General features: G+C 45.7%; 1 protein-coding gene across 10 annotated transcripts in view; it reads left to right on the forward strand.

Annotated features, from left to right (window-relative positions):
- Positions 1-1181: 1181 nt before the first annotated feature.
- The window catches only part of LOC137892465 (receptor-type tyrosine-protein phosphatase S-like), a 49663-nt gene continuing 25844 nt past the window's right edge, over positions 1182-25000 (forward strand). For 3 of the 10 annotated variants that reach the window (XM_068737604.1, XM_068737605.1, XM_068737606.1), the window contains exons 1-5: positions 1192-2191; positions 6369-6517; positions 7366-7507; positions 14806-14994; positions 22102-22212. In XM_068737604.1, coding sequence (XP_068593705.1) covers positions 2047-2191; positions 6369-6517; positions 7366-7507; positions 14806-14994; positions 22102-22212 — 736 coding nt within the window. In that variant the 5' untranslated portion in view covers positions 1192-2046. Of the gene's footprint in view, positions 2192-6368; positions 6518-7365; positions 7508-14805; positions 14995-22101; positions 22213-25000 lie in introns of all 10 variants that reach the window. The other 7 variants (XM_068737601.1, XM_068737603.1, XM_068737602.1 and 4 more) reach the window with 4 other exon arrangements.

The following is a 25000-nucleotide window of genomic DNA, read 5'->3' on the forward strand; positions in this document are numbered from 1 at the left end:
ATTTGGATACAAGCAGGGGGTTAGAGTGTGTGTAGAAAGAGAAGATGAATGACAAGGTGCCAGGGAGGAGATGGCATCCAGACAGAAGAGGAGGAGAGGGGAGGGGAGGAAGCAGATGAAAGTAGATGGGGGGGGGGGGGGGGAGGAGATTTGAGGAATATGGCGACTAATGCGAGAGGGTGAGATTAAGGATTACGTAGAGGGCGAGCGTCTGTAGAGGTAGAGTAGAGAGGGCTTTGTCAGCAGGTGACAGACAGCGGGGAGGGGTGGATGAACTGAGGACGATAGAGCGGGTTAGACTGAGGTCACGGAGAGGTACAAAGGCCAGAGGAAGCAGACACCGCAACACGCGAGCAGCGCCTAACGTTCCAGTGGCGGAGCAGTCCTCCACGCCGAGCAGTCCTCCTAGTTAGATTAAAAGCGGCAAATTGAGTTTCCGTAAAGAGGAGAATTTACTTAACATGCTGCCAATGATCTGATTTCTCTTATCACATTGTTCAGTTGAAAAAGAAAAAAAAAAGAGGGGACGCTGAAAGCTTTTCTATTCGACGTCTATTACGAGGCGCTTGATAAGACGAGTGAAAAGCGGTGCGAAAAACGAGCCCCCCCCACCCACCCACCATCAGATAGTCGGCCATGTTTTTTTCAGATGGGCTATTTTTAGTGTAGGAGCCGGCAGACAGTAATGTGTTTGAGCAGGTCATTAGCTCAATAAGTGGCTGCAGGAGTCTTTGAATATGTAACTCACCAGATATGCCTCTTTCATTTAGCAAAGGGTAGGTCGTAATGGAAGGGTCGGCCCCATCTCCACCACTGCTCCGCTTCTGCCCCCCCCCCCCCCCCCCCCCCCCCCCCCCCCCCCCCCCCCCCCCCCCCCGGGTCGGGGACTTGTCGGGGTGAAAGTGCGCTCGCGGGGGTGTTTATGTGCCGATCACAATGTGGCCTTGTCACCTGTGAATACATATTATGTCTCCCCCCCCCCCCCCGGAGAGCGTATATATGTTATCCTGTGCCGGTACTTGAGGGGAGACGTGAATTTGTGTAGATATCTGACAGGTTAACAAAGGCTCCCTTCTCATTGGGGGGGGGGGGTCGGCGGAGCTCGATAGGACTGAGGAGATATTGAATCCCAGACAGGGAGCTTCTGCACAGCTTGTCTAAATCTCTGTAAACAGACAGAGCTGAATTATGTTCATGACTTCCAGATATGTGCGGCATCGTACGTGTTACGTGAGGCAAGAGGGCAAAATACTGACGGAGATCCCCCCCCACCCACCCCCAAGGCTATGGATTAAGAGGGGCAACATCTATTAGACCAGCACTTTCCGATACATTTGGTTTTATTGAATTCTGCCGCATTCCTACCGACCCCTCGATCCTCTCCGTTTAAAGTGTTTTGCATTCTTGCTCTGTAGATGTATTACTGTATTAACTTTTTTTACATGCCACCAGAACAGTGAAATACTGAACGCTGAAAAGGAATTAGGCCAAAGCTAAAGTTAAATGAAATTATTAGGGCGTCTGAGGACAAAAAAAAAAAACCCCTCTTAAAAATGTACCATCGCGGCTCATTTCACGGCTCACTAGAAAAAAGGATTCTTGTTAATACTGAGGCAGTACGCAGGAAAACTATTTTGGTCTGTTTCTTGTCTTAGTTGTTGAGCAGTGGCTCCATTGTTCTGGTATTAGTTCAGTCAGAGCTTGGCCTGCTTGAGCTGTTAATCCCAAATCAAGTGCTCTGGCTAAATCAAAAGACCTAATCCTGCATTAGCATGAATTTGTCTTTAATTTTCTTCATGAGGATGTTCTCTCTACATGTGAATTATTGTATGCTCTCCCCTCGCGACGCGCTGACATTTCAGCTGCCGCTCTAAAGATATCACGATGAATCAGAGGTGGAGGAGGCATGCCTTTCATTTGGTTTCAGCTGACCTTCGTGTCGTTGTTTTTTTTTTTCCTTCATATGTGTGTCTGCAGAGTGCCCACCCTTGTTGAGTGAAGCCCAACCCGTATCTCCGTCATCTCCAACCAACCCACGGTGGTGCCATGCCTCTGTCCGGGACAGGTGGAGTTCTAGTCCAGACCAGGAGGCCTAACCTGGGGCTCCGCCTTTGCCCCTCTCCCCTGGGTCTGCTGCTGCTTTTGATTATCCTGTTTACCAGCCCATTGAGCAGTGTGTGTGGAGCACCAGGTATGACTTATCTATCCATATATCCTTATATCTGTCTATCCATCTATCCATATATCCATCTATCAATCTATCCTTATATCTGTCTATCCATCTATCCATCTATCCATATATCCTTATATCTGTCTATCCATCTATCCATCTATCTATCTATCCATCTATCCATCTATCCATATATCCTTATATCTGTCTATCCATCTATTCATCTATCCATATATCCTTATATCTGTCTATCCATCTATCCATATATCCTTATATCTGTCTATCCATCTATCTATCTATCTATCTATCTATCTATCTATCTATCTATCTATCCATCTATCCATCTATCTATCTATCTATCTATCTATCTATCTATCTATCTATCCATCTAGCCATATATCCTTATATCTGTCTATCCATCTATCCATCTATCTATCTATCTATCTATCTATCTATCTATCCATATATCTATCTATCCATATATCTATCTATCCATCTATCCATCTATCCCTCTATTCATCTATCCATCTATCCATATACCTATCTATCCCTCTATCCATCTATCTATCTATCTATCTATCTATCTATCTATCTATCTATCTATCTATCTATCTATCTATCTATCCATCTATCTATCTATCTATCCATCTATCTATCTATCCATCTATCTATCTATCTATCCATCTATCTATCTATCCCTTTATCCATCTATCCATCTATCTATCTATCCATCTATCCCTCTATCCCTCTATCCATCTATCCATCTATCCATATATCCATCTATCCATCTATCCATATATCCATCTATCCGTCTATCCATATATCCATATATCCATCTATCCATCTATCCATTCTATCCATCTATCCATCTATCCATCTATCCATATATGATATGATATGTGATACCAGGCCCGCCGGTCCGTCAGCTCTGGATTGTGGCGCTGTTAATATGTTTTGATAAGCCCGTAGGTCCCGTGAGCACGTTCCTCATCATCTCGTTGATTACAACATTTCCACAGATTACCTGCCTCGGTAGTCCACACACACACACACACACACACACACACACACACACACATACATGCTCAGACACACCCAGCTGTCACTGCTCTGAAAATATCATATTTTTTTTGGAAGAGGATGCAGGCTAAAGATGGAAAGAGCACTTCTCGCTGTTAGGAATGGGGATTGTCTAATCTATTTTTCATTTTCCATCCCTGTAAGCAATCTGAGGCCGGGCTCTTTCGAGAAGACCGACGTCATATCCTAAATATTTTTACATTCAGTGAAGAGGTAGAATAACACGACAAATAACTTTCAGTTGAAGATCTCTGCCTTTGGACCACCTACAGTGTTGTCTCTGCAGAACGGAGAGTGCCGTAAAAACTCTCCTATAGTTCCCTAGCATGCTCAATAAAGAAAAACAGAAATATACATGTTTTATTCTTCCATCAACAATTCGTTTTTTGCAAATCTTCACTGTATTCTTTACTGTTTCTGCTGCAAAGTTTATCACATTTTTATGATTTTGCACACAGAGCATCCTAGTTCACAGGAGTACGATAAACTACGCTGTCGGGCTGTGTTGACCGTAAAGTCACACGGAGACGGAACAAAATGACCCAAAGGTATCACAGCTGCTCTTATCTTTTCTGAGTTATTGTTTCCACCCAATAGGGCCTCCTTAAGGGGAAACAGACAGTAGTCCTAAAAGGTGAGATTTGTATCTCCTCAAATTAAATCTCTTTGAAAATGAATGAATTCATTACAGAAATGTCCCATTACTGTTTGAATTCTATGCAAAACATGTTTATTATTCCCCCCCACACAAAAAATGATCCATATTTAACTTTCAGACACAAAACAATGTCAAAAATCATGCAAATCTAGTTATGAATAATTCCCTTTTAATTGTGTGTCCTGTGTGTACACATCTCCCCTCCTTCAACTTTCACCGTGTACTCCAACCTGTCCTCATCGTCTTTGCATCGCGCCGTTTGTTTCGTCGGACACGTTTGGCCGTGAGATGCGAACAGATTTGAGACGCACAAAACAGGAAAAGACGCATTACTAAAAGAGGCTTAAAGGCTCGTCAGACCACGGCTGTTTGTCATTAGTGCTGTTTCTTTAAAGCACCAGTTAACGGAACTTTTCAACTGGAGTTACACTATTTTCTCCAAAAGAACTTTTTCCCAAAATGACAAATTAAAGCTCTACCAAATACTTTTCTCTTGAAATGTCATGCTGACTACACTGTTACACTACGCCTGCTGTCACATCTGAGCACATCAGTAAGTCAGTCAGATGAGTATAGGTTACAGAGGTGTTTCATTAAAAAACAGACCAGCGGTAGATGAGTGGTAGACCTGCCTAGTGCGACAGAGCGAAACCTACTATTAAAGAGACAGAGGTCCTCATTAGTCCCTCGTTTTCCACGCAGCCTTCTATAACCTGCAAAATCATAACAAGTCTGTGTTCAGTGTGAATCCGTCCAGAGCCAGAGCCTTGCAGCGCTCCCCCCCCCCCCGGCTTTGAGAAGAGGCTTAAGTGGTAACATTGCCAGCGGGCTCCGTTTTGCACGAGGATCGGTGCTGAAGCGCATTTAAGAGAACACCGTTTTGGACTCAACGTAAAGCCACTGAAACCCATGTAGGAGTCGTAAGAAGAACACGAAGTTCATTCATAATCCCGCAGCCAGGAGGAGACGTTTTTTTCAGCCGTGACATTTTTTTTTTTTTTTTTTTTGGGGAAGGCTTTTGATATTTCACATTCTCACATTGTTGGCAGGGGGAAAAGGGCAATTTGCTCAATACTTAGTGTGCTTTTGTAAAGAGTCTTAACAGGCAGGAAATGTCCCGCTCTTGAGTTCTAAAATGGTGGCTATGAATGTGTTCTGATTGACTATTCCGTGCCAGCTTTTTGCTCCTTCCTGTTGAGGATTATGGCAAACATGAAATGAAACCACTTTATTTCTGACATTCACAGTTTGTCTTTTAGAGGCCCACATTGCAGCGTACATGCACAGTGTTATTCCACTTACTGTCAAGGCATTGCGGTGTAACTGGAAGGTGGTCTGAGTGGCTGTTAGCCAGTGAAGTGATCCGAAGTGGGAAAACGCGCAAACAGAATCTGCCGGCGATTGTCAGATATAGGCCGTATTATTCTGGGGGGGGGGGGGGGGGTTTGCGTTCCTGTTCTGTCTTGAGAGCAGAAGTGAATCAACACAGCAGGACCTCACCCACCCAGACACAGGGGGAGTGGGAGGAGAGATCCAGGTTGCTATGGTAAGGGTCATCCTGACTTCACCCTGATGGATGGCGGTGATTCTGTAGCTGAGGAGGAGTTAAGCTGGGCACCATGGCAACAGGCCACAGACGGGTAGCAGGGGGAGGGTGGGTGCATGAAGTTGTTTGATTGATCTGACTCAGCCACTGTGAAAAATATAGGTTCAGTACTGTTGGCTCAATATCGGACTTAGAAATTGCTATTTTCCTGCAAAAGGTAACTGCTGCACTTATATATCCCACATTAGATGTGTCCTAACAGAAGAAAAATAGTTCCACCGCTGAGGCAGAGCTGGGAATCAAAACAATACGTGTTGGTAAATTCATTGTAGTTGTTAAGATTATTAGAATTTGCAAAAGGAAAGGGCAAATCCCCTTCTATTACTTTGAGTATGCAGGCACAAAATGACACCTCTGATATTTATACATTTAAACCAATTATATGCTGTGAATGTGCAGCCAACACGTTTTCTACCTGTGAAACACTCATGTGTCATGACAGCCTGTGCTGCATGCAGTACAAGGATAGCCTGCCCTGGAGGAGGCAGGATGAGAGAGGGAGGGAGAGATGGACAGACAGACAGAGAGAGAGAGAGAGAGAGAGAGAGAGAGAGAGAGAGAGAGAGAGAGATATTCCTCTGAAGCCCAACCCCATCTTTTATTTATGACCCACAGGAAGTCCTTCAGTGTGTCCTCTAGATGATACCCAGGAAGTAAGCACAACACGCAGCCATCAGAACACAAGGCAGCCTGACCGGTCACTGACAGTGAAATGGGGCGTGGTCAGCAGGGGGTCGTTGCCGGCTTTGGAGTCAGTTTGATGTACTCTGGATGTTAGGGTATCAATTCTCACGCTAGTGTGTGTGTGTCTGTGTGTGTGTGTGTGTTTTTCTTCCGCTCTCTCTGTCTCTCAGCTCCCCCAAAGTTCACCAAGATTCCCACAGACCAGATCGGAGTGTCAGGGGGTGTGGCATCATTTGTGTGCCAGGCCAGTGGCAATCCCAAGCCTGTCGTCTACTGGAACAAGAAGGGCAAGAAGGTCAACTCCCAGCGTATCGAGGTGGTTGTCACAATGCACAATGGTCAACTCCTACTGCGGAAGCATAACGAATACAGAGCAGTGTATGATGAAGACATGTGGCTGTATACTATTACCATGTCGAGGTTATACAGTATATTTCTAGATAGATCAATATTTATTCAGTTTAAGTTTAGCATAGCATAACGATCAGTATAGCGCCATGCTACCAGTTGACTAATCGACTCCTTTAGCTCGTTAGCTATAAAGCTAAAGTACAGACATGAGGGTGGTGTCAGTGAGTTACAAGCACATTCCCCAAAAAATATATTACATAAGAATATTAATTTGACTTCAAAACAACACAAATTACAAACGTAATCACTGTAGACAAATTCATTGCGACAGAAAAAGCTTGTCGCATAAAAATATGGATCAGATTGCATATTGAAATGCACATATTGTTGCCCCTGAGCTACGTGCTAACAGAGCCACGGAATCACATTAGAGGACTGATTTTTATATATCGATGAACTAATAAGACCCAATGGTTAGAGATAATGTATTTCAACCAGAGGACCCACATTTAAGCTCCCCGTGTTGGTAAGTGTCTACCTCGCTGCAGTGTCTTTGTGAATCCCTGCCAGCTCCAGGACGATAGCTGAGCCTGACCTCGTGGAGGGGAGGGCAGGTAAAAAAAAAAAATATGAATAAATCCTTTTAGGAAATCAATGAGGTATCACACTCTGATTGTTATCGCATTATTACGGTAAAAGAAAACTATGCTAAGTTAATGATTTACAACATTGTAGTTTACTATTGTTGTAGTGATCCGTCCGTTTACTCCGCTGTGACTAATGCTTCTCTTCTCCTGTGGTTCTGTGGCCGTCCAGACTGTGGAGTTTGATGAAGGCGCAGGTGCTGTGCTGAGGATCCAACCGCTCAGAGCACCTCGAGATGAGAACATCTATGAGTGCGTGGCACGCAACAGTGAAGGAGAGGTGTCTGTCACTGCAAAGCTGGCCATTATCAGAGGTGAGACCGCACCCCCCCCCCCTCCCCCCTCCACTTGCACACACCTGGTTACAACCGTCGTCTCCGGTTCCCTGAGCTGTCAGTTGTAGATGTGACAATAGAGCCATGCCACACCCTGCCTTCACAGCGGGCCGCAGTGCACTGTTCTTTTTATAGTCCCTCTGAGTGCGACAGAGCGTGATCTGGCCACAGAGAGGGCCGGCTAGCTCGCTAGCTAAAAGGGTACTCCAGCATCCCGATAGCTGGCCAGAGTGAGGGTGTCGATCTAATGCGCGCTGCCTCCTAGGAGGGAAACGTATCCAATGTGGTGCTCCAACATGCTATGAGCTGAAGTTTGTAGCATGTGGCTGCAAGCCTGGGATCCGAGCATTTGGCTTTCGCACAGCACAGCTGGAGAGGATGAGGAGATAGAGGGATGGCCGCTTGGGCTGGTACTACATGAAGAAAAATCAGGGGATTAGGCCCCGGGTTGGCAGACAACTCATTTCTGCAAGGGGGAAATTGAGGGAGAGAAAGCCAGAGGGAGGAAGAGGTCGAGGAGAGGTGAGAAGGAGGATGATGGAGGATGAGGAGGTTGGAGGCGAGTTAAGTAACAGTACAGGATGGTGTGAAACAATAGTGATGAAATGGGATGTCGGAGGAGTGGTGGAGGGGGTGTAGAAGTGCAGGAGATGGATGAGGACCGTGGAGTTGGCAGGGCTGTGTGGTAAGCAGAAGGCTGGTAGCCCAGGGAATAGACTGCCGTCCATCTGTTACCCAGCCCGTCATCTCTGCACACACAGCCCCAATCTAAAGCGCATTACCACATAAACTATACCTCGAGGGCAAGCCTCTCAGTGTGTGTGTGTGTGTGTGGCCGCGTGTGCCTCTTCCTGTTCGTGTAAACTTTTCTCTCGCTGAGATCTGTGTACCGTGACGTCCCGCTGTCCCCTCTGTGACAACAGAATTTACTGTCTTTGATTCTTCCCCATCAGCTGATAAATACATTACAGGACTGTGGTGAATGGGACAACATTTGAACCAATCTATTAAGCGATTAAGAGATGTTAGTAACCATAGTTTGCTTTTTCAAACACCGTGTACGGATGCACAGATGCACTGCAGACAGTTGGTAACAGAGGATGTGGTTTTGGAAGTATTTCTTCCCTCTGTGTAGAGTGGGCGATACAATATATATCTGTCAACCAACAGATTTTTGCCATATGGTGTTAGGTGTCGCTTTAATATCTCTGGGTGAATCTGGGTTATTGTGGGCAATGCTGCAAATCGAAAAGCAGGTTGTATGGCAATATTGGATTTTATATAGGTATTTAATTTACTGGATTTGCATAAAATACATTACTTTCTGGATATTTTATCCACGTACAATTTCGTGAAAGTAAAGTTATTTAAACTGCTGAATGTGTTATCACGTTTCTACAAAGCGTAAACTTTAGGTTTTGCTGCTATTAGCCTGCTGTTAGCCTGTTATTAGCCTGCTGTTAGCCTGCTATTAGCCTGCTGTTAGCCTGCTGTTAGCCTGCTATTAGCCTGCTGTTAGCCTGCTATTAGCCTGCAATTAGCCTGCTGTTAGCCTGTTGTTAGCCTGCTATTAGCCTGCTGTTAGCCTGCTGTTAGCGGCTCAAGCGACGCAATTTAAAGTCTGCGATTGGCCGTTTATTGCCAAGAGGCTCCTTAGGAGTCATAGTTGACTTTACTTTCCTTTTTGCATGTAAAGGTGCTTGCGCCTTTGACTTTTTTATTTTTATTAAAAAAGCAGATATTTTAGATAACTCAGTGCTTCCAACTATTTGACAGTTTGCTCTTGAAGCCGTACACCTCTGCAATCAACTGTAATGATACACCGATGTGCCGTTTGGTAGAACGTGCCATCAAAGAACGCCGTTAGTGCACAAATGTCGTGTTCTTTTTCGCAACGCGGTTCAATGGATAAAAGCTTCAGCAGCCACCGACGACGAAGAAAGGAGACTTTCCATTACTGACCAAGAAAAGTCTTTTCATCCCCTGATGTGTGTCATCGCATCATTTTGTATAGCGGTTGACCGACACTAATAGCAACGTTGTGCAGTGTGAGGGGGCCAGCGGTTGGCCACAGGATATGCGCTACTGCTCTGTAGGCTGCCTAATGGATGGAGATGTGGTAGGTTATGGTCAGGGAGGCTTTTGTGCCTTCAACATCATCATCACACATCACCCTTCCCATCCCATTACCTTCTCGTCTTCCTCCTTTCTCTTTTCACCGAATATATCTCTCTGTCTTTGACTAGCAGCCTCTTTTTTGGCCCACAGCGAAGTCCGTTTCTAATTTCATCTCTCTTGTTTTATTCATTCTTTCATTTTCTCTGCCATCTATTCTGCCTGACCCTCACTGTCTATCCGACTCTCCCCCCCCCCCCACCCTTTGCATTTTACAGGCTCTCTGCTGCACCCCCCCAAACCCTCCCCATCCCCTTTCCACCCGAACTGCTCTTTTCTATGGACACTGCAGTTGTGTTGTTCTGCCTTCAGGAGATGTGAATATCTGCAGTTCTGCATGTTTGAAAAACCTCTGGTGGGCGAGAGATTCTCATCATTGCAGCTGCGTATGTGTGTGTGCATGCACATGGATTTCTTTGTTTACGGGCATGTGTGTGTGTGTGTGTGTGTGTGTGTGTGTGTGTGTGTGTGTGTGTGCGTGTGCGCGCGCGCGTGTGCATATCTGTGTGTGTGTGTGTGTGTGTGTGTGTGTGTGTGGCTGGTTTGTGCAGAGTAATCCTGATTATACTCACCTCTCAGTGTCCCATTTTAGGAGAAAGGCAGGCGAGGGATGGGGGAGGAAGGGGGTGAGAGAGAGAGAAGGGGGAGGAGAGATGTTCTGCCACCACGGCACACACCCTTCATATGAACAACAAAGTCAGATCAGTGATTCCCCCCCAGGCGGCAGCTGCATTGGCAGGCCGGCGGCTCAAGCAGCATTTCGGTCTGGAAACAACTGAGAGTATCAACTCAGCCTGCAAGAGGATTACACTCCTTGAGTGGAGAACCGGCTCTTTCATCATATGCACCCCTTCGTCTGCACAGTCTTTATTCCCTCCCTCCTTCCTCTTATTCTTTTTTTTTTTCCTGCAGTCTATTCTTCAAGTATGTTTGTATGTAACGGAGTGTTATGTGTGAGATCATCAGGTTTTATGTGTTTAGTCTCCGGCTGCTGGATCTGTGAGGAGGGCCAGAGATGGGACTCAAGGGTGGCGGGGGACACATCTACGGTTCATCTACGATGCTAAGTCCGATTCGGCATCGTATTGTGATCTATTATCATAAAGGGCCATTAGCATTTAAAGTGCTCCCCTTCAGCCCTCCTGCAGTCTATAGGAGTCAAAGCATTACAGCCTCTGAAGACTGCCAAGCGCTGGCAGATTAATCCTGAATCAGGCTCCCTGAGATGGGCTTTTATTTGGGCTTCTTTCATCCACGTGGTCATTCCCCGCTGAAATGAACGGAAAGATGAATAGGCAACCGATTTCCTTAACCAGGACAAATGATGATTTTCTGTGGGGAAGCTAGTGTGTGTGTGTGTGTGTGTGTGTGTGTGTGTGTGTGTGTGTGTGTGTGTGTGTGTGTCTTTGGGTGACTGAGGGAAACACAAAGAGAGACAGCAAAAGAAAACCTGGCTTCATGTTTGTTTGTTTGCATCAAATGCATTATGTGTTTTGACTCTGTGTGTGTGTGTGTGTGTGTGTGTGTGTGTGTGTGTGTGTGGGTATCTGTGTGTCTGTTTTTCCTAGTATTTGTGTTTTTGTGTTGCTTGCACGCGCATGCATGAATTGCATATTTGCCCAGATTCGGTTGGCTCCGGCGACTGTTTTCGGGCACCGGGCCTGATTGCCCTTCTGCAAACACAACCAGGCCAGAATGTGAGCTCTCAACCTCTTGATGCACACAAACACACACAAACACAAAAGCTGCAGGGAACAATGTTCGTTGGCCGTTGCCAATGTTCCCCCAAAAGCTGTTGACACACTCGGTGTTTATATACACATGGCGCATTTTTTCCATAGGCCGTCTTATCAATTTAACCAGGAGATGGAACATAAGCGGCGCTTTTGTGCAGCTCTGTTTGTGTTTGATAAATGATTCATTTGGTGAAAAGTGTGATCAAGGCCATGCCCGCAGTATCTATTTCAAGCAGTCGCTGACTCATCCAGGAGCCTGGCTGGATACCTGTAGCCCCCGATTCTCCTCTCCAGTGAACTGTGCTTCAATGTCCAGTGTGACTGTCTGTCTGCCGGGTTATCTCTACCTGCAGAACAGAGTGTGAGTCGGCTGCTGTGCGTTGGTTCTCTCTATCCATGCACCCATCCACCCATCCGTCCGTCCATATTCAAGTGTGGCTGTCGCCATCATTTCTCAATTTAATGAATCATTTACATGCCATGGAATTTTTCACCACACACTGTTTATTCTAAAATAATTATATTAACTGAAAACAAAACGGAATTGAACTATACATTATTAATACGTTGTATAGAATCATTTCAGGTATCTTTAGAATATATCTGTACATACATAAATCTGTCCATCTCTCTCTCTCTCTCTCTCTGTTTCTCTTACCTCTCTCTAATGTTTCAGTGCGAGGTCCACCTTTTTGCACCATTGATAAAGACCTGACTGGAATACTGAGCCCGCCCCCGCCCCCGCCCCCACACGCATACATGCACACGCCCCCGAGCCCGCTGCAGTGGCGTGCCCTAATTAACAGCCAGGGAGTCCATGTAGAAGTAGCCGGAGGGTGATGAAAAGACCATCTGAACCCTCTCATGAGAGGGGGGTGGGGTTGGAGCAGATGTAGGTCTGGCAATTTTCTCGCCTCGGGGGAGCTCGCCTCCTGACCTCCCCATCGATCTACCCCCCTTCTCCTTGCTTTCTCTTCTTGCGTGTTTCATCAATGGCCGTACCACCGGCCTCCATTCAGGTGGATCATTAGTATTGATCAGTCGGGGACGGTGGAGAGGGAAGGCAGGGGTGTCTCCCCCCCCCCCCGTTGGCTGATATCAGAACGTTGCCCCTCCTGATCTCCACCTAAGCTTTAACCACAGCGTTCAGACTCACCACCAGACTCTCCTCTGAGCTTTGATTGCTCTCTTGCTTTTTTTTGTGGCACTTCTCCTCTCCGCCCACCTCTCGGCAAGCGGCTTGACAATCCTATCTGGCAAAAGCTGACGACTGACGAGAGAAAGAGAGCGATAGATCTTATCTCCGCTCAGCCTCTCATCCCCATCGCAGAGTCTTTGGAGACACAGATGGGACACGTCTGTCATGCAGTTAGGTAGCGGGGGGGGGGGGGGTCTGCGTCTCGGACCGTTTGGCTCGCAATGCCCAGGCTTGAGCGAGCAAACTTTTTTGGGGGGGGTTTTGCTGTGCTCAACAATCAAGGGTCTCTTGTAAGTTTGATTTATTAGCCCGAGCAAATTGCCACCTTCATAATTGCTTTGCAGCTGTAGGAAAGTGGAATATATAATTATAGTTCCAGGTATGGGGGAGGTGTCCGTGTGTGTGTGTGTGTGTGTGTGTGTGTGTGTGTGTGTGTGTGTGTGTGTGTGTGCGTGCGCGAGAGGGATAGAGTGGTTGAAAGGGTAAGGAGAGGAGGAAGCAGGAGTGCTGATGGATGCTTGATTACGTGTCTGGCCATCTGGACCGTTGTCACCGAGATGCTTAATCCCATTCACCACAGGAAGTGTGTGCGAATGTGTTTGTGTGTATGTGAAATGGAAAGCAACTGCTTTTCTGCATGCGCACGCCTCGATTTTCCTGGATATGTGTGGACGTGTCTGTACATTTTCTCTACCCGCATCGCACCTGTGAAAGATGCAAATGAGAAAAACAAATATGTACACACACACACACACACACACACACACACACACGCGCACACTTATCCACTGCCCCACGACACAATCAGACATATCCAGACGCATCCCAGACCAGCCTCTCTAATCGTTGGTACATTTTAACAATTACTGCTAACAAGTCCTTATTACCCCCAGTGCCCTGCCCCTCCTCTTGATCCCAGCTTCTAATTGCTGCTGCTGTTTCTGAGCAGCTCTCTGCATAGTTATTAGACAGGAATCATTACCACCACATAACACAGAGCCACACCATGGGAAACTCACAGCTCACTGCCACCAAACACCTGTGTTTCTAGGTAAGGAGTGTACTGTGTTGTGTGTGTGTGTGTGTGTGTGTGTGTGTGTGTGTGTGTGTGTGTGTGTGTGTGTGTGTGTGTGTGTGTGTCTGGCTGTGTTTATACGTGTGTGCGTGCAGCACTTAAGTAGCTCCTGCTGACTGGGCGGTATGTTTATGCTCCTTAAGAAACGGCCTGTCACCCACACACACACACACACACACACACACACACACACACACACACACACACACACACACACACACACACACACTCAGTAAACCCTAGCTGTGGCTGTGCCGCCTACTGGATCACCTAATGACTCGCTGGCTTTAGGAGCGAACATGCAGCTTTGATGAGGAAGGCTACAGTAGGTCATGTGTCCTCGCCCCTATCTGCACTTTCAAGGGCCTGCAGGTGTTAAAGGGGGGGGGGGGGGGGGGCGGCAAGTCTTATGTTTCACGTTGGAAGAAGGAAAGTCATTTCAATGCACGGCAGGTTTTGCTCTGTCTCTCTGCAGAGAAGTCGGTCGTTTGCGCTTAAAAAAAAAAACTGCAGATCAATTGTCCCAAAGATTTACGAGTGAACACATTTGTTTATTATTGTCTCAGTGGATTTGCTTCCGAAATAAAGTATGAGAAATCCTCTCATTGTGTAAGCCGGCCCTGTCTCTGCCCGTCTTTATCACTTGTCTTTTTTTGTCTTTATCGCTGGCCGCGTGACTCTAGGCGCGGCGTCGTCTGTCTGACGGTGACTCAGTCCGTCCCTCTGCTCCACACTGAATTTGAACTCTTGAACTTTGGCACAGGCATACATGGTCCCCAGATGATGCATCTGAATAGTGTTGGTGACCACTTCAACACCACCATGAGGATATCATTTTTAGGTTTTAGGTGAACTAAAGGAAACAACTGCTGGATGAATTGCCATGAAATCTGGTACAAACATTCCGGTTCCCCCTCAGGATGAAGTGTAATAACTTTTGGTGATCCTTCAACTTAAACATTTTTAATTTCTCCACTACTTTTGGTTCATGACCAAATACCTGTAAATCACATGACATGTCCGTCGGCCTCATCTGTACTTTCGTGTTCCGACTACTTGCTAATACTTCATTTCTTTCTGTTCATCCTTCCAGAGGACCTGTTGCCATTTGGCTTCCCCAGTATAGACATGGGTCCCCAGCTGAAGGTGGTGGAGAGAACGAGGACGGCCACCATGCTGTGCGCAGCCAGCGGCATCCCCGACCCGGAGATCTCCTGGTTCAAAGACTTCCTCCCCGTCGACCCCGTCAGCAGCCAGGGGCGCATCAAACAGCTCCGATCAGGTGAGGCAGACGAGCAGGCACCGTCACATTATTTCATTTGAAGATAAGTAAACAAACAGTGCTTCTAAAGCGGAGCATCGCTATCAGGTGAAATCCCTGCTGCTCTAAATGATCATGTTTTAATTATGATTGAGGGATTACATGCTCCACTCTGAGTTTATCTACATCCTTTGGGGGTGTAAAACCTTTTTAAAGCCAATTTCATGAAGAAGAAAAAAAAGGCTAATTGTGCGGCCCTTAAGCCAAGAAAAATGTTTTTATGAACATTTGGGAGAAAAGATTATAAAAAGAGGACATTAAAGGCACAAATCTTTCTCCATTGTGAATCATAAATGTAAAAAAAAAAAATACATGGCAGCATGCGATTGAAAAAAACCAGGTCTCATATTCACTATAAAGTTCCTAAACAATTATAAAGTAAATTATGTTTGAAATAAATGCTTAGTATAATAATCAATGTACCACAAAAAAACAAGCCACAGGAGCATAATTCTCTTTTCTCAAAAATCAATACATACGCCCATGATCATTTAACCGACGCTCCTCTTATCTTGTGACTCCGCCCACCCTGACACTGTGTGAAATGAGCTCAGTGTCCTAAAATCTGAACGTAAGATCCCTTTAAATTGCCAGAGACAGCGACGGTGCAAAAGAGGGAGGGGGGGGGGGAGGGGAGAGAAGAGAAGAGGAGTGTGTCTGTGCAGATAGACGGAGGGATGAAAACAGAAGAATCACATCTTGTGCTTAAGACTGTTTGTTCAGCTCTGTTTATGCTCTTCTTCATAGATGATACAGTGTCTCCTAGAGCGGGCAGATATGTATTTTCTCACTCCGCCGTCCTCGGGGGGGTGATGGGGGGGGGGGGGGAGAATGAAAGTGATGGTGAGGCGAAACCATTTTGTAGTTGCTTCATCCATATTCTCGGTGCAGAGCTCCTCCGCCCCGCCGGCTCTGATATCTGCCTGCTGTCAGCCAATATCCTTCACTGATCACCAGTGTCCTCTGCCAACCTTGCGTCTTGCGTCTCCGTTTGCACAGTTTGACATTACGTCGTCGAAAACAAATTTCGAGTCTCGCACTTCCAAAATTGCGTTTACTGTTCGCTGCACCTGTCGAGCGCAACGCGCGCAGTTTACAGCGACAGCGGCGTCGGAGGAGAGAACGCCCTCATCTCTAGCTGGTGAGCGCAGAGTTTACCGGTTAAAGTGACAATAGCAACCATCAGATTTTGGCCGAGCAAAAACTAGATTCAGTACATTTGCTCAAGTACAGCTTTTAGGTATTTTTAGGTACTTGTATTTGCTTATGTATTTCCAGTTTATGCGTCTCTATCAACTACATTTCAGAGGGAAATATTGTACTTTTTACTGCCCTGCATTTATTTGATAACCGTAGTTATTTTACAGATTTAGATTGTTACTATAAATGAACTTATAAATAACGTAATGTCTTATTACCCAGCAGTATGAAGCAGCCCCAGGGAATTACCCACAAGTCATAGCAACATGACGTTAAACACGGGGTAACCAGTGGACGCATGGAGACGTAAACAAAGAGGACGGCTCAGTGTGTTCAGCCTGTCTTATTATATTTACTCAGAAACATTAAGGGTTAAAGATGGAACAAAACATAAACTTGAAATCAGATATTTATTTATTTTTTAAACGAGTAAATAGATGATATGAAGTGACCTCATCTTGTGAGGAGAGAGCCTGAAGACGTTCAAATCAGGGAGCACAAAGTATAAAATGAATACACACAATTATGCATCTTGTTTTTTGTCGTCTTCATGGTAACGTGATATGTTGCAGCAGAGTGCCGTCCCGTTCATATTTACACCATTTGGAGCCCTCGCAGTCTCTCTCACACTCAACCACTCACCAGGTGACATCAGTTAAGTCCTTGAGGGCTCAGGGTTCAGGGCTCAGGGTTCAGGGTTCAGGGTTCAGGGAGGACGTTGGGATTTGGACTGACTAACCGTTGACCTGAGAACAGGTGAGCAGGAGAGGAGCTGAGTGGAGGACTAACGAGGGACAGGTGAGACTGATCAGGGCCGGGCAGACGATCCCAAAAAAAGACAGGAAGTAAAAAAGCAAATATGAAAAATGAGGAGTTAACTTCAAAATAAAGCAGGGAACGGGCTAAACAAAAAACCCAAGACCATGACCGTAGCGTGTGCTTAGCTTACAGAACATAAACCAAAAGAGAGAACGCCTGTTACTTCACCGCATCGACATGGGTGGAGATCAAAAGCATGTAAAGTCACGGTTGCTATGGTAATCTACGCTGATCGGGCAATCATTGTTTAATGAACGGTCAATTGTAGTGTAACTGTAGTCGACCGTTTTCTGTGCTGAGACCAGTTTTAGCTCCTACGCCCTCGTTCCTCGCATGCTTCCCAGTTACCCACTGATGTGTAAAAATGGATACTCACCGTCGTGATTTACAGGGCTACCGAAAGTGGAATTGCTTCTGCGTAAAAAAAAATGCTCTGCAGTGGGTGTGGGTTGGATTTTAGCCACCAGCCAGTCTTGCTACTGCATGGATGCAGGTGAGACGATAGACGCGGAACGACGACGACAACAACGTCTAAAGCCGCAGTGTGTCCGGTAGAAACCTCGTGCCAGAGGGAGCAGTGTAGTGATCCATAATTATGATAAACACTATGCAAATGTTTTCTCCATTCTCTGCTTATAATTTATGAGAAAGCGTCGGTGGCCTTGGAGCTCTCTGTGCATCTTGAAACAATGTTCTTGTTCACTGTGTTCTCTCTTGGTAAGCGCAGTAATATCATACCGTATCTATCATAATAAGTTCCACCTGGTCTGCTCCGGGGAGGGCGTCACACGGAGACGTGACACCGATTCACCGGCGCGGAACGTGAGTCCACGGAGCAAGACGAGCGGCACGGTTAGATTCACTTCAGGGCTTTAATAGGATTTCAAATCACCTAAAGCACTGCAGCGCTGATCAACAAAACGCGCCGGATAATGAACCAAACAATGCAGCGCAATGATTTGGTGGAAATCAATTTCACCTGAGCAACACAAAGTAGCACCGGGGATGTGTTACGGATGAAACGCTCCTTTTTAAAAAATCTGTTTAATGGGGGCACCTTCCGAGCATCGCCTCTGATGTGGTGGACGGCTGCCAGCTCCTGTTGGACCGCGGCCAGCGATCTGTTTTGGGACACAATTATTGTTTTCTCTCTGTCTCTTTTCGTTCTCTTTTCTCTTGTTTGGTCCTGGAAATATATTTTATGGCCCATTTGGGTCAGGATGAAAAAAAAAAAAAATGATATTGAGAACGACTCGCACTCAAATCCCACAAAAAAAGACGACTCCGAGCCATTTCACAGCCCATAAGTGTCCATCACCTGGGGTGTCCCGCCAATGCAGGTAACTGTCCGAACGGTGGCCATCGGCCCACGCACACACACACACACACACACACACACACCATCCGGTTTCCTGAGGGTACAAAACATATGGCGCGGTATAGAGCTGCACTTTTCCTGACACCTTTATACCTCAACCAAGGCAATCCATCCATTTTTCCACGCCATCTGCTGCACCAGTTGAGATGAGGAGAACCACGACACGCTATCATTTTGGGGGGGTTGAGATCTGGAGAGTTTACCTAAGCGCTCAACGGCCTTCGTAGACGTACTCGCCAACAGATGGCGTGCAGTAAGGCCCCCCGAGGTTGACCGCCGGGGTAATGGATGGACCCGTCTTCACCGGGAACGGTGATCTGATCAAAGGTTGTGGTTAACGGTAACAGTCACTTTGACCCAAAGCAAAAAGGAAGTGATTCAGCTTATTGAGCTGCTGATTAGCAGACAAACAATGACATTTGATTGGAAATTAGGACATAGAAACAAATGATTAGTCGTTGGTGATTCTGGATTTCTTAAAATGGCGAGATAAAGAGAGACACATCCTGTTATCGATCACGTTTCATAGACTTCATTCATGCTGTGATTTGTTATACTTTAAAAATGACGTGTCTAGTTTTTAATGTCCGTTTGTGAAATAAATTAGGGCACAAATAAATCTGCAAAGAATCTATATAGCAACTAATGATTATGTTTCATTAATCGATCTTAGGTCTGAAAAACTGTAAGGAAATGATGTCACAAAGGGCCATCCTCAAATTTCAGATTTGGTTTGATCATCGGTTCGAAACCTAAATATCTTCAACTTATTGTCACATAAGACTAAAGCACCAGCAAATGATCTCTTATGAAGAGTCAGAACCTGTGAATCTTTGTCACTTTGCTTAAAAAAAGAAATACTTAAATAATTAACCGGTTAATCACACCATTGTCTTAATGGACTAATTGTTTCAGGTCAATAGAATTGTCTTGTCTTTAACGTGTTCGGTTTGCATTACAGTAGCCTGTGTTGGGGTAGAAACGGCGCCCGTCCGTCTCGATTGTCGGTAAATGTCCCGAGTTAAAGTCAACGTCTCGCCTCGTTGGGAGCCGGGAGGCCGGGTGATCTGTTTGACCCAGATGTTCTGGCAGAGGTATCGGGTTAGCCCTATCCGTTGTCATCTGATCGGCTGAGTCTCGGCCCAGCGGACATTATACACCCTCCGCAATTTCACATCAGCTGAATTTACAGTCGCGTCTCATTCTGGGTCCGTCAGCAGCTTCCAGACTTACTAACAAAACTGCCTTCTCTTCTTCTCTGTCATCTTTCTTTCTCCCCTTCTACAGCTTTTTGTCCCGCCTTTCCACACCGCCTGGCATTATGTTTGTCCATCAGTTATCCGTCTACGCTCTTTGTTTATGTGTAGGTAGCCTTTAAACGCGCACATATATACTCAGCGCCTGTCTTTTTTTCATGTGTGGCGACAACATGTTCTGCATAAAGGAAGATTTCAATCGCCCAATTTCAAATTCCTGCTGATGGTTAGCCATACGAGCTGCTTCCAGCTGTCAGATGAGTTCTTGTTCGCGAAGCTCCACCTGTCCGGCTCCATCTCTCCTCCGCTCTGTCTTTTCCCTCGCTTCTCCTTCTCCACCTATTTCTGTAGAGCAGGCTCGGCTTGTAGAGCAGATAATTTATTCCTGTTTATCTCCCAACTCTGCCCCGTACCGCGGGGAAATGAGAGATGGAAAAAAAAAAAAAAAAAATAGAGAGGAAGAGGAGGGCACGAGCCGTTTCCCTTTCATGTAGCTGCAGAAGACGGAAGCAAATGGATGACAGCTTCAGCTAGCAGGGCCTCAGCTCACTAAACACACTGGTGCACACAGTCGTGCCCTCGCTGTGTTTAACAAGTCAAACATTCCCTCCTCCGAGAATCCAGAAGCATGTTGTTTAGACTTCTGCATATACCGATCAGCTATTGTGTAAACTGTGGTAGAGTGTGAATCACTCACACACACACACACACACACACACACACACACACAGTGTTTTTCCCTGTGGAACCTTTTAATGCTTATCAGGCCGGGTTTTTAAGATTTAATAATTAAAAGCTTTTTTCTCCATCAGGATATTAACACACCACGAGTGTGTGTCTGCAGTGAACTAGTAAGTAGATTAGCTTAAGTGTTAGATTTCATTGTGAGGGACGTCTGCTTTCCTTGAGGGCTGCAGCTAGTTATTATTCATTATCTTCGTTTTGCCTGACCACAACTGAGAAAAGAAACAAATCCTTAGTAATAATAATAATTAGTAATAATAAAGCAAATAATGTTACATTCTGAAAATGAGTGTTCATTCTCATTTAAATGTACATTTTTCTTGTAATACTCTCTGTAACTCAGAAAGCAGGACTTTTGTAATGGAGTATTTGTAACTTGTTTCACCATTGTGTATATCTGTGTGTGTGTGTGTGTGTGTGTGTGTGTGTGTGTGTGTGTGTGTGTGTGTGAAAGGTCAGAGCATACATCTTCTGTTTCTCTATGTATCTCCATACATCTCTCACGAGCCAGTTCCCTTTCATCAGTCTCACAGTGTGTGTGTGTGTGTGTGTGTGTGTGTGTGTGTGTGTGTGTGTGTGTGTGTGTGTGTGAGTGCGTTTTGAATTGTGTCTTTTTCATCTGCTCCTGCAGCAGAGTGTAATCCATGGTTTTGTGCTTCCTCCTTAGGCTCCATGTCAAAGTCAGTTTCAGATGAGATGAATGTGACAGAGCAGGCTGAAAGAGCAAAAAAAAAAATAATAATAATTCAAAAGGCCGTTAGCAAAAAAAAAAAAAAAAAAAATACAAAAGTAAGAATAGCACCCTGTGAAACAAAAGCATACCTGACGAACAGTGTGAGTAATTACAGCGCGTTTAGGGAGACACTGTTTACCGCGGTGGGATCAGAATAGGAGGATGAGCGTTGAGCGAGTAGAAGAAACGAGCCGAGGAGCTGAAGAGCGTTGTCGGGTTGTTGCCGTGGGTTAAAGCTCGCCGAGATAGAAACGGGATTTCTTCACAGCAGCAGTGAGCCTGCTGCAGGAGAGGAATCAACAAAAAGGTCCTTCAAGTGTCATCTAAGTTTTTAAAATGTCATTTTGAGACTTGCTTTTGACTTCCAAACTTTTTGGAAGGAATTTCAGTTGTGTTTTGTTTTTTTTATGTGTTGCCGTGCACGGAAAGAGAAAATACGAGGCTCTCTTAATAAATGCAACTGCTGGTCTGTGAGAGCGCGGCCCATTCAGACGCTGCCTCACAGATACAACATCAAAGCTGACTTTATTGGATGTTGAAGCAATAGAAGTGAGGATACCCTAGGGTCCAAATATAAGAGACAAACATCCCAGGGTGCAAAGGAGATGAAGCAAAGAAAGACTGATAGCAGCAGAAAGGTTTTCCACAAACTCAACTGAACAGCTTCACTCCTCTCTCTCTCTCTCTCTCTCTCTCTCTCTCTCTCTCTCTACCTCTCTCTCGCTACCTCTCTCTGTCTACCTCTCTCTCTCTCTCTCTCGCTCTGTCTCTCTCTCTCTCTCTCTCTCTCTACCTCTCTGTCTGTCTGTCTCTCTCTCTCTCTCTCTACCTCTCTCTCTACCTCTATCTCTCTCTCTCTACCTCTCTCTCTCTCTCTGTACCTCTCTGTCTCTCTGTCTCTCTCTCTCTCTCTCTCTCTCTCTCTCTCTCTCTTGCAGGAGCGCTACAAATTGAGAACAGCGAGGAAACGGACCAAGGGAAGTACGAGTGCGTGGCCACCAACTCTCAAGGCGTGCGCTACTCCTCCCCCGCCAACCTGTATGTGCGAGGTAGGACCTGAACCCAGAAACGCACACACACACACACACACACACACACACACACACACACACACACACACAGACACACGCACAGACAAACACACAGACATCCCTACGATTAAGTCGCTCTCGGTATAAATAGAGTCTTCTTTTATTTCTGTGCTTTTAAATAAGTATTACTAACTCATCCATTGTCTACAACATATGTTGACCCTGTCGTTTGGTATTTCTCACAATCACCCGTAACAAGTCCACGTTAAAACTCGGTGCGAGTCCCGACAGTGGCATCAAATTGAGCATGAAGTCGGGAGCGCACCTTGGTTTAACTGCATGAGGCGTCACTGATCTGTCTACTAAAACGGCTTCTGTACGAGAGGCGCATTGAGAGCAAACTGTTTCACAGAGGATGCACAGATTTGATTGGCGGTCTGAATGGAATTGGAAACAATCAGTTCATTTTATTAAGGATGTTTTACATTAATGCCGTAATTCTGCACATAATTGTGCCGATGTGTCACCGGCTGAAAGACCACGACCGATGTTGAGATTTCTTAAGTGGGATATCAGAGGAGTGTGTATGCGATGTGTGTGTGTGTTGGTGAGTGAGTGTGAGTGTGTGTGTGTGTGTGTGTGTGTGTGTGAGTGTGTGTGTGTGTGATGCAGTGGAGTGAGTGGCTTTGCGCTGGCCGTTTTTATTCTCTCTGTGTTTCCCGTTCTCTCTCTCCTCCTCCCCCCCCCCCCCCCCCCCCCCCTCTCACGTCATTGTGTTCTGCATCAACCCCCTCTCATCCCTCAGAGCTTCGAGAAGGTTGGTGTGCTCTTTCTTTTCTTTTGTTACTCCTTTGTTTCAGAAAGCTTCACTTATTGAAACAGAGAGAAACAAAAAAGGAAAAAAAAAAAAAAAAAAAAAAAAAAAAGAAACCTTTTTAAAGGACACCGGTGTAGAGTTGAAGTGAAATGATATTGTCTCCAAAAAGAGTTGATTTCTCTAAAGCTGCTCTACGTTGATGAAGCGGTCTGCCTACGCAGCCGAGTGCATCGACTGCATTGTGAGGCCTTGTGTGCAGAAACCCTTGGTATTGCCTTCACTCCCCCCCCCGATCAATGTTTTCTGCATGGTATGATCTTGTTGTCATGGAGACCCAAGAATTGGAAGATTAAAAAAAAAAAAAAAAGAGGCGATGTTTGCATGGAAGGAGTGAGAGAGAAAGAGAAAGGAGCACCGCTTGCATGTCTGTTGACTGACGGACTGACACGAGAGCATGGCTCGGTGTGTGTCTGTGTGTGTGTCTGTGTGTGTGTTCAGGCCTATTGATGTGCTCGGATTGTATTATTGAACTTGCCGTCTTGCTACTGTCTCTCTTTTCTTTCTTTCGTCTTTTGTGCGGTTGTGCCTCGGCTCTCATGTCCTCACATCTGCTCCAGAGTCCTGCACTTGTTTTTGCATTTGGGTGAAAATCTTGCGCTCGCTTGTCACGCTTGTAGAACCCCCCCCCCCCCCCCCCCCCCCCCCAATTCTGCGTTGACGCTTCATGTGATGCGCAGGTTTTTATAGGAGAAACATCAGTTGTTCGGCCGGATTCATGCCACCAACTCAAGATGGAGAACCATCACATCGCCCGGGTTTGGAAACGACTAAATAGATTTACTCAAGCACTAACAGATCTGAGACACTTGGAAATATTGTGCTTTTTACTTCATTATATTCATTTATCAGCTATAGTTACAGGTTTCTTATCAATTATGATACGTTGTTATAGATTAGCCTACACAACGGTATTTAAATAGTTCAAATTAGCGCCACCTCGTCCAGTTATGATGGTGAAATAACAAATTCTTCTCTTTCACATTTGAAGTTCAGCGGTGGAATCAGCCCTTTCTCAGTTAAATCGCTCTCTTTGATGCTACAGCGCCGCGTGTCCCGCTACAACCAGTGGCTTTTGGCGGCTAACGTCAGCTAGCTTTAGCACACATTAGCTAGATATTGCTAAGTCACTGTGTCACTCATTACTGAGTCAGTGACTGTAGCTCGTAAAACGCCACTTCTGGTAAAAAAAAAAAAAAAAAAAAATGAAAGAAGTGTCAATTTAAGTATTCCTTTTAAAACATGAATTCTGAATACCGCACATCTAGATTCATAGTAACACTAAACTTTACGGGTTTTAACTCCACCGTATGCCGGAGGTACAGCCTGTGCCCGTATCTCCGGCTGTTGCTATCTTCCCCCCAAAACACTCCGATATGCCTCTATTGTATGACATTTGAAATTAATCACATCCGTTCCCATTTTTAGATACGGAGGGGATATTAACGATCCCCTCTTATTACAGAGGATAATAATAAAAGCAGTGTCCTTGAGAGCGACTGGGTGGCGCGGCGTAAATGTCAGCTCGGTGACGGAGCTGAGCGGGTGTGAAGCCGAGTCGCTGAGACGCCGCGGTAATCCTCGCGGCTGTGCCAAGGTCTCCCCAGCCTGTAGCCTCCAGACTCCCTGCAGAGGACGGGACTAATGATATCCCCGCTAATAAAGATTGAAGCTCCTGGCTCTCACCGACCGTATGGAAACGGGAGGGAAGTCGTGTGGCCCGGCTCGATTAACTTAAAGCTAGAGGGTCCTGCGAGCGTGTGACGGATTGTCCCTCGTTATGAGCTCACTTTTCTTCTTCTTTTTCTTGTTTTTTTTGGTAAAATACTCGGCGATGTGGTCTGCAGCGGATTCCTCTTTAGAAATACTGCTGAGTCCACGTTTCGAACATCTTGAGTCTCCACCTTCATCCTGTTGTCGCTCATATGACCA

The sequence above is a fragment of the Cebidichthys violaceus genome, unplaced genomic scaffold (genome assembly GCF_023349555.1).
Source record: "Cebidichthys violaceus isolate CVI_PGR_0920_01 unplaced genomic scaffold, fCebVio1.0.p SCAF_8, whole genome shotgun sequence".
NCBI classification, from domain to species: domain Eukaryota; kingdom Metazoa; phylum Chordata; class Actinopteri; order Perciformes; family Stichaeidae; genus Cebidichthys; species Cebidichthys violaceus.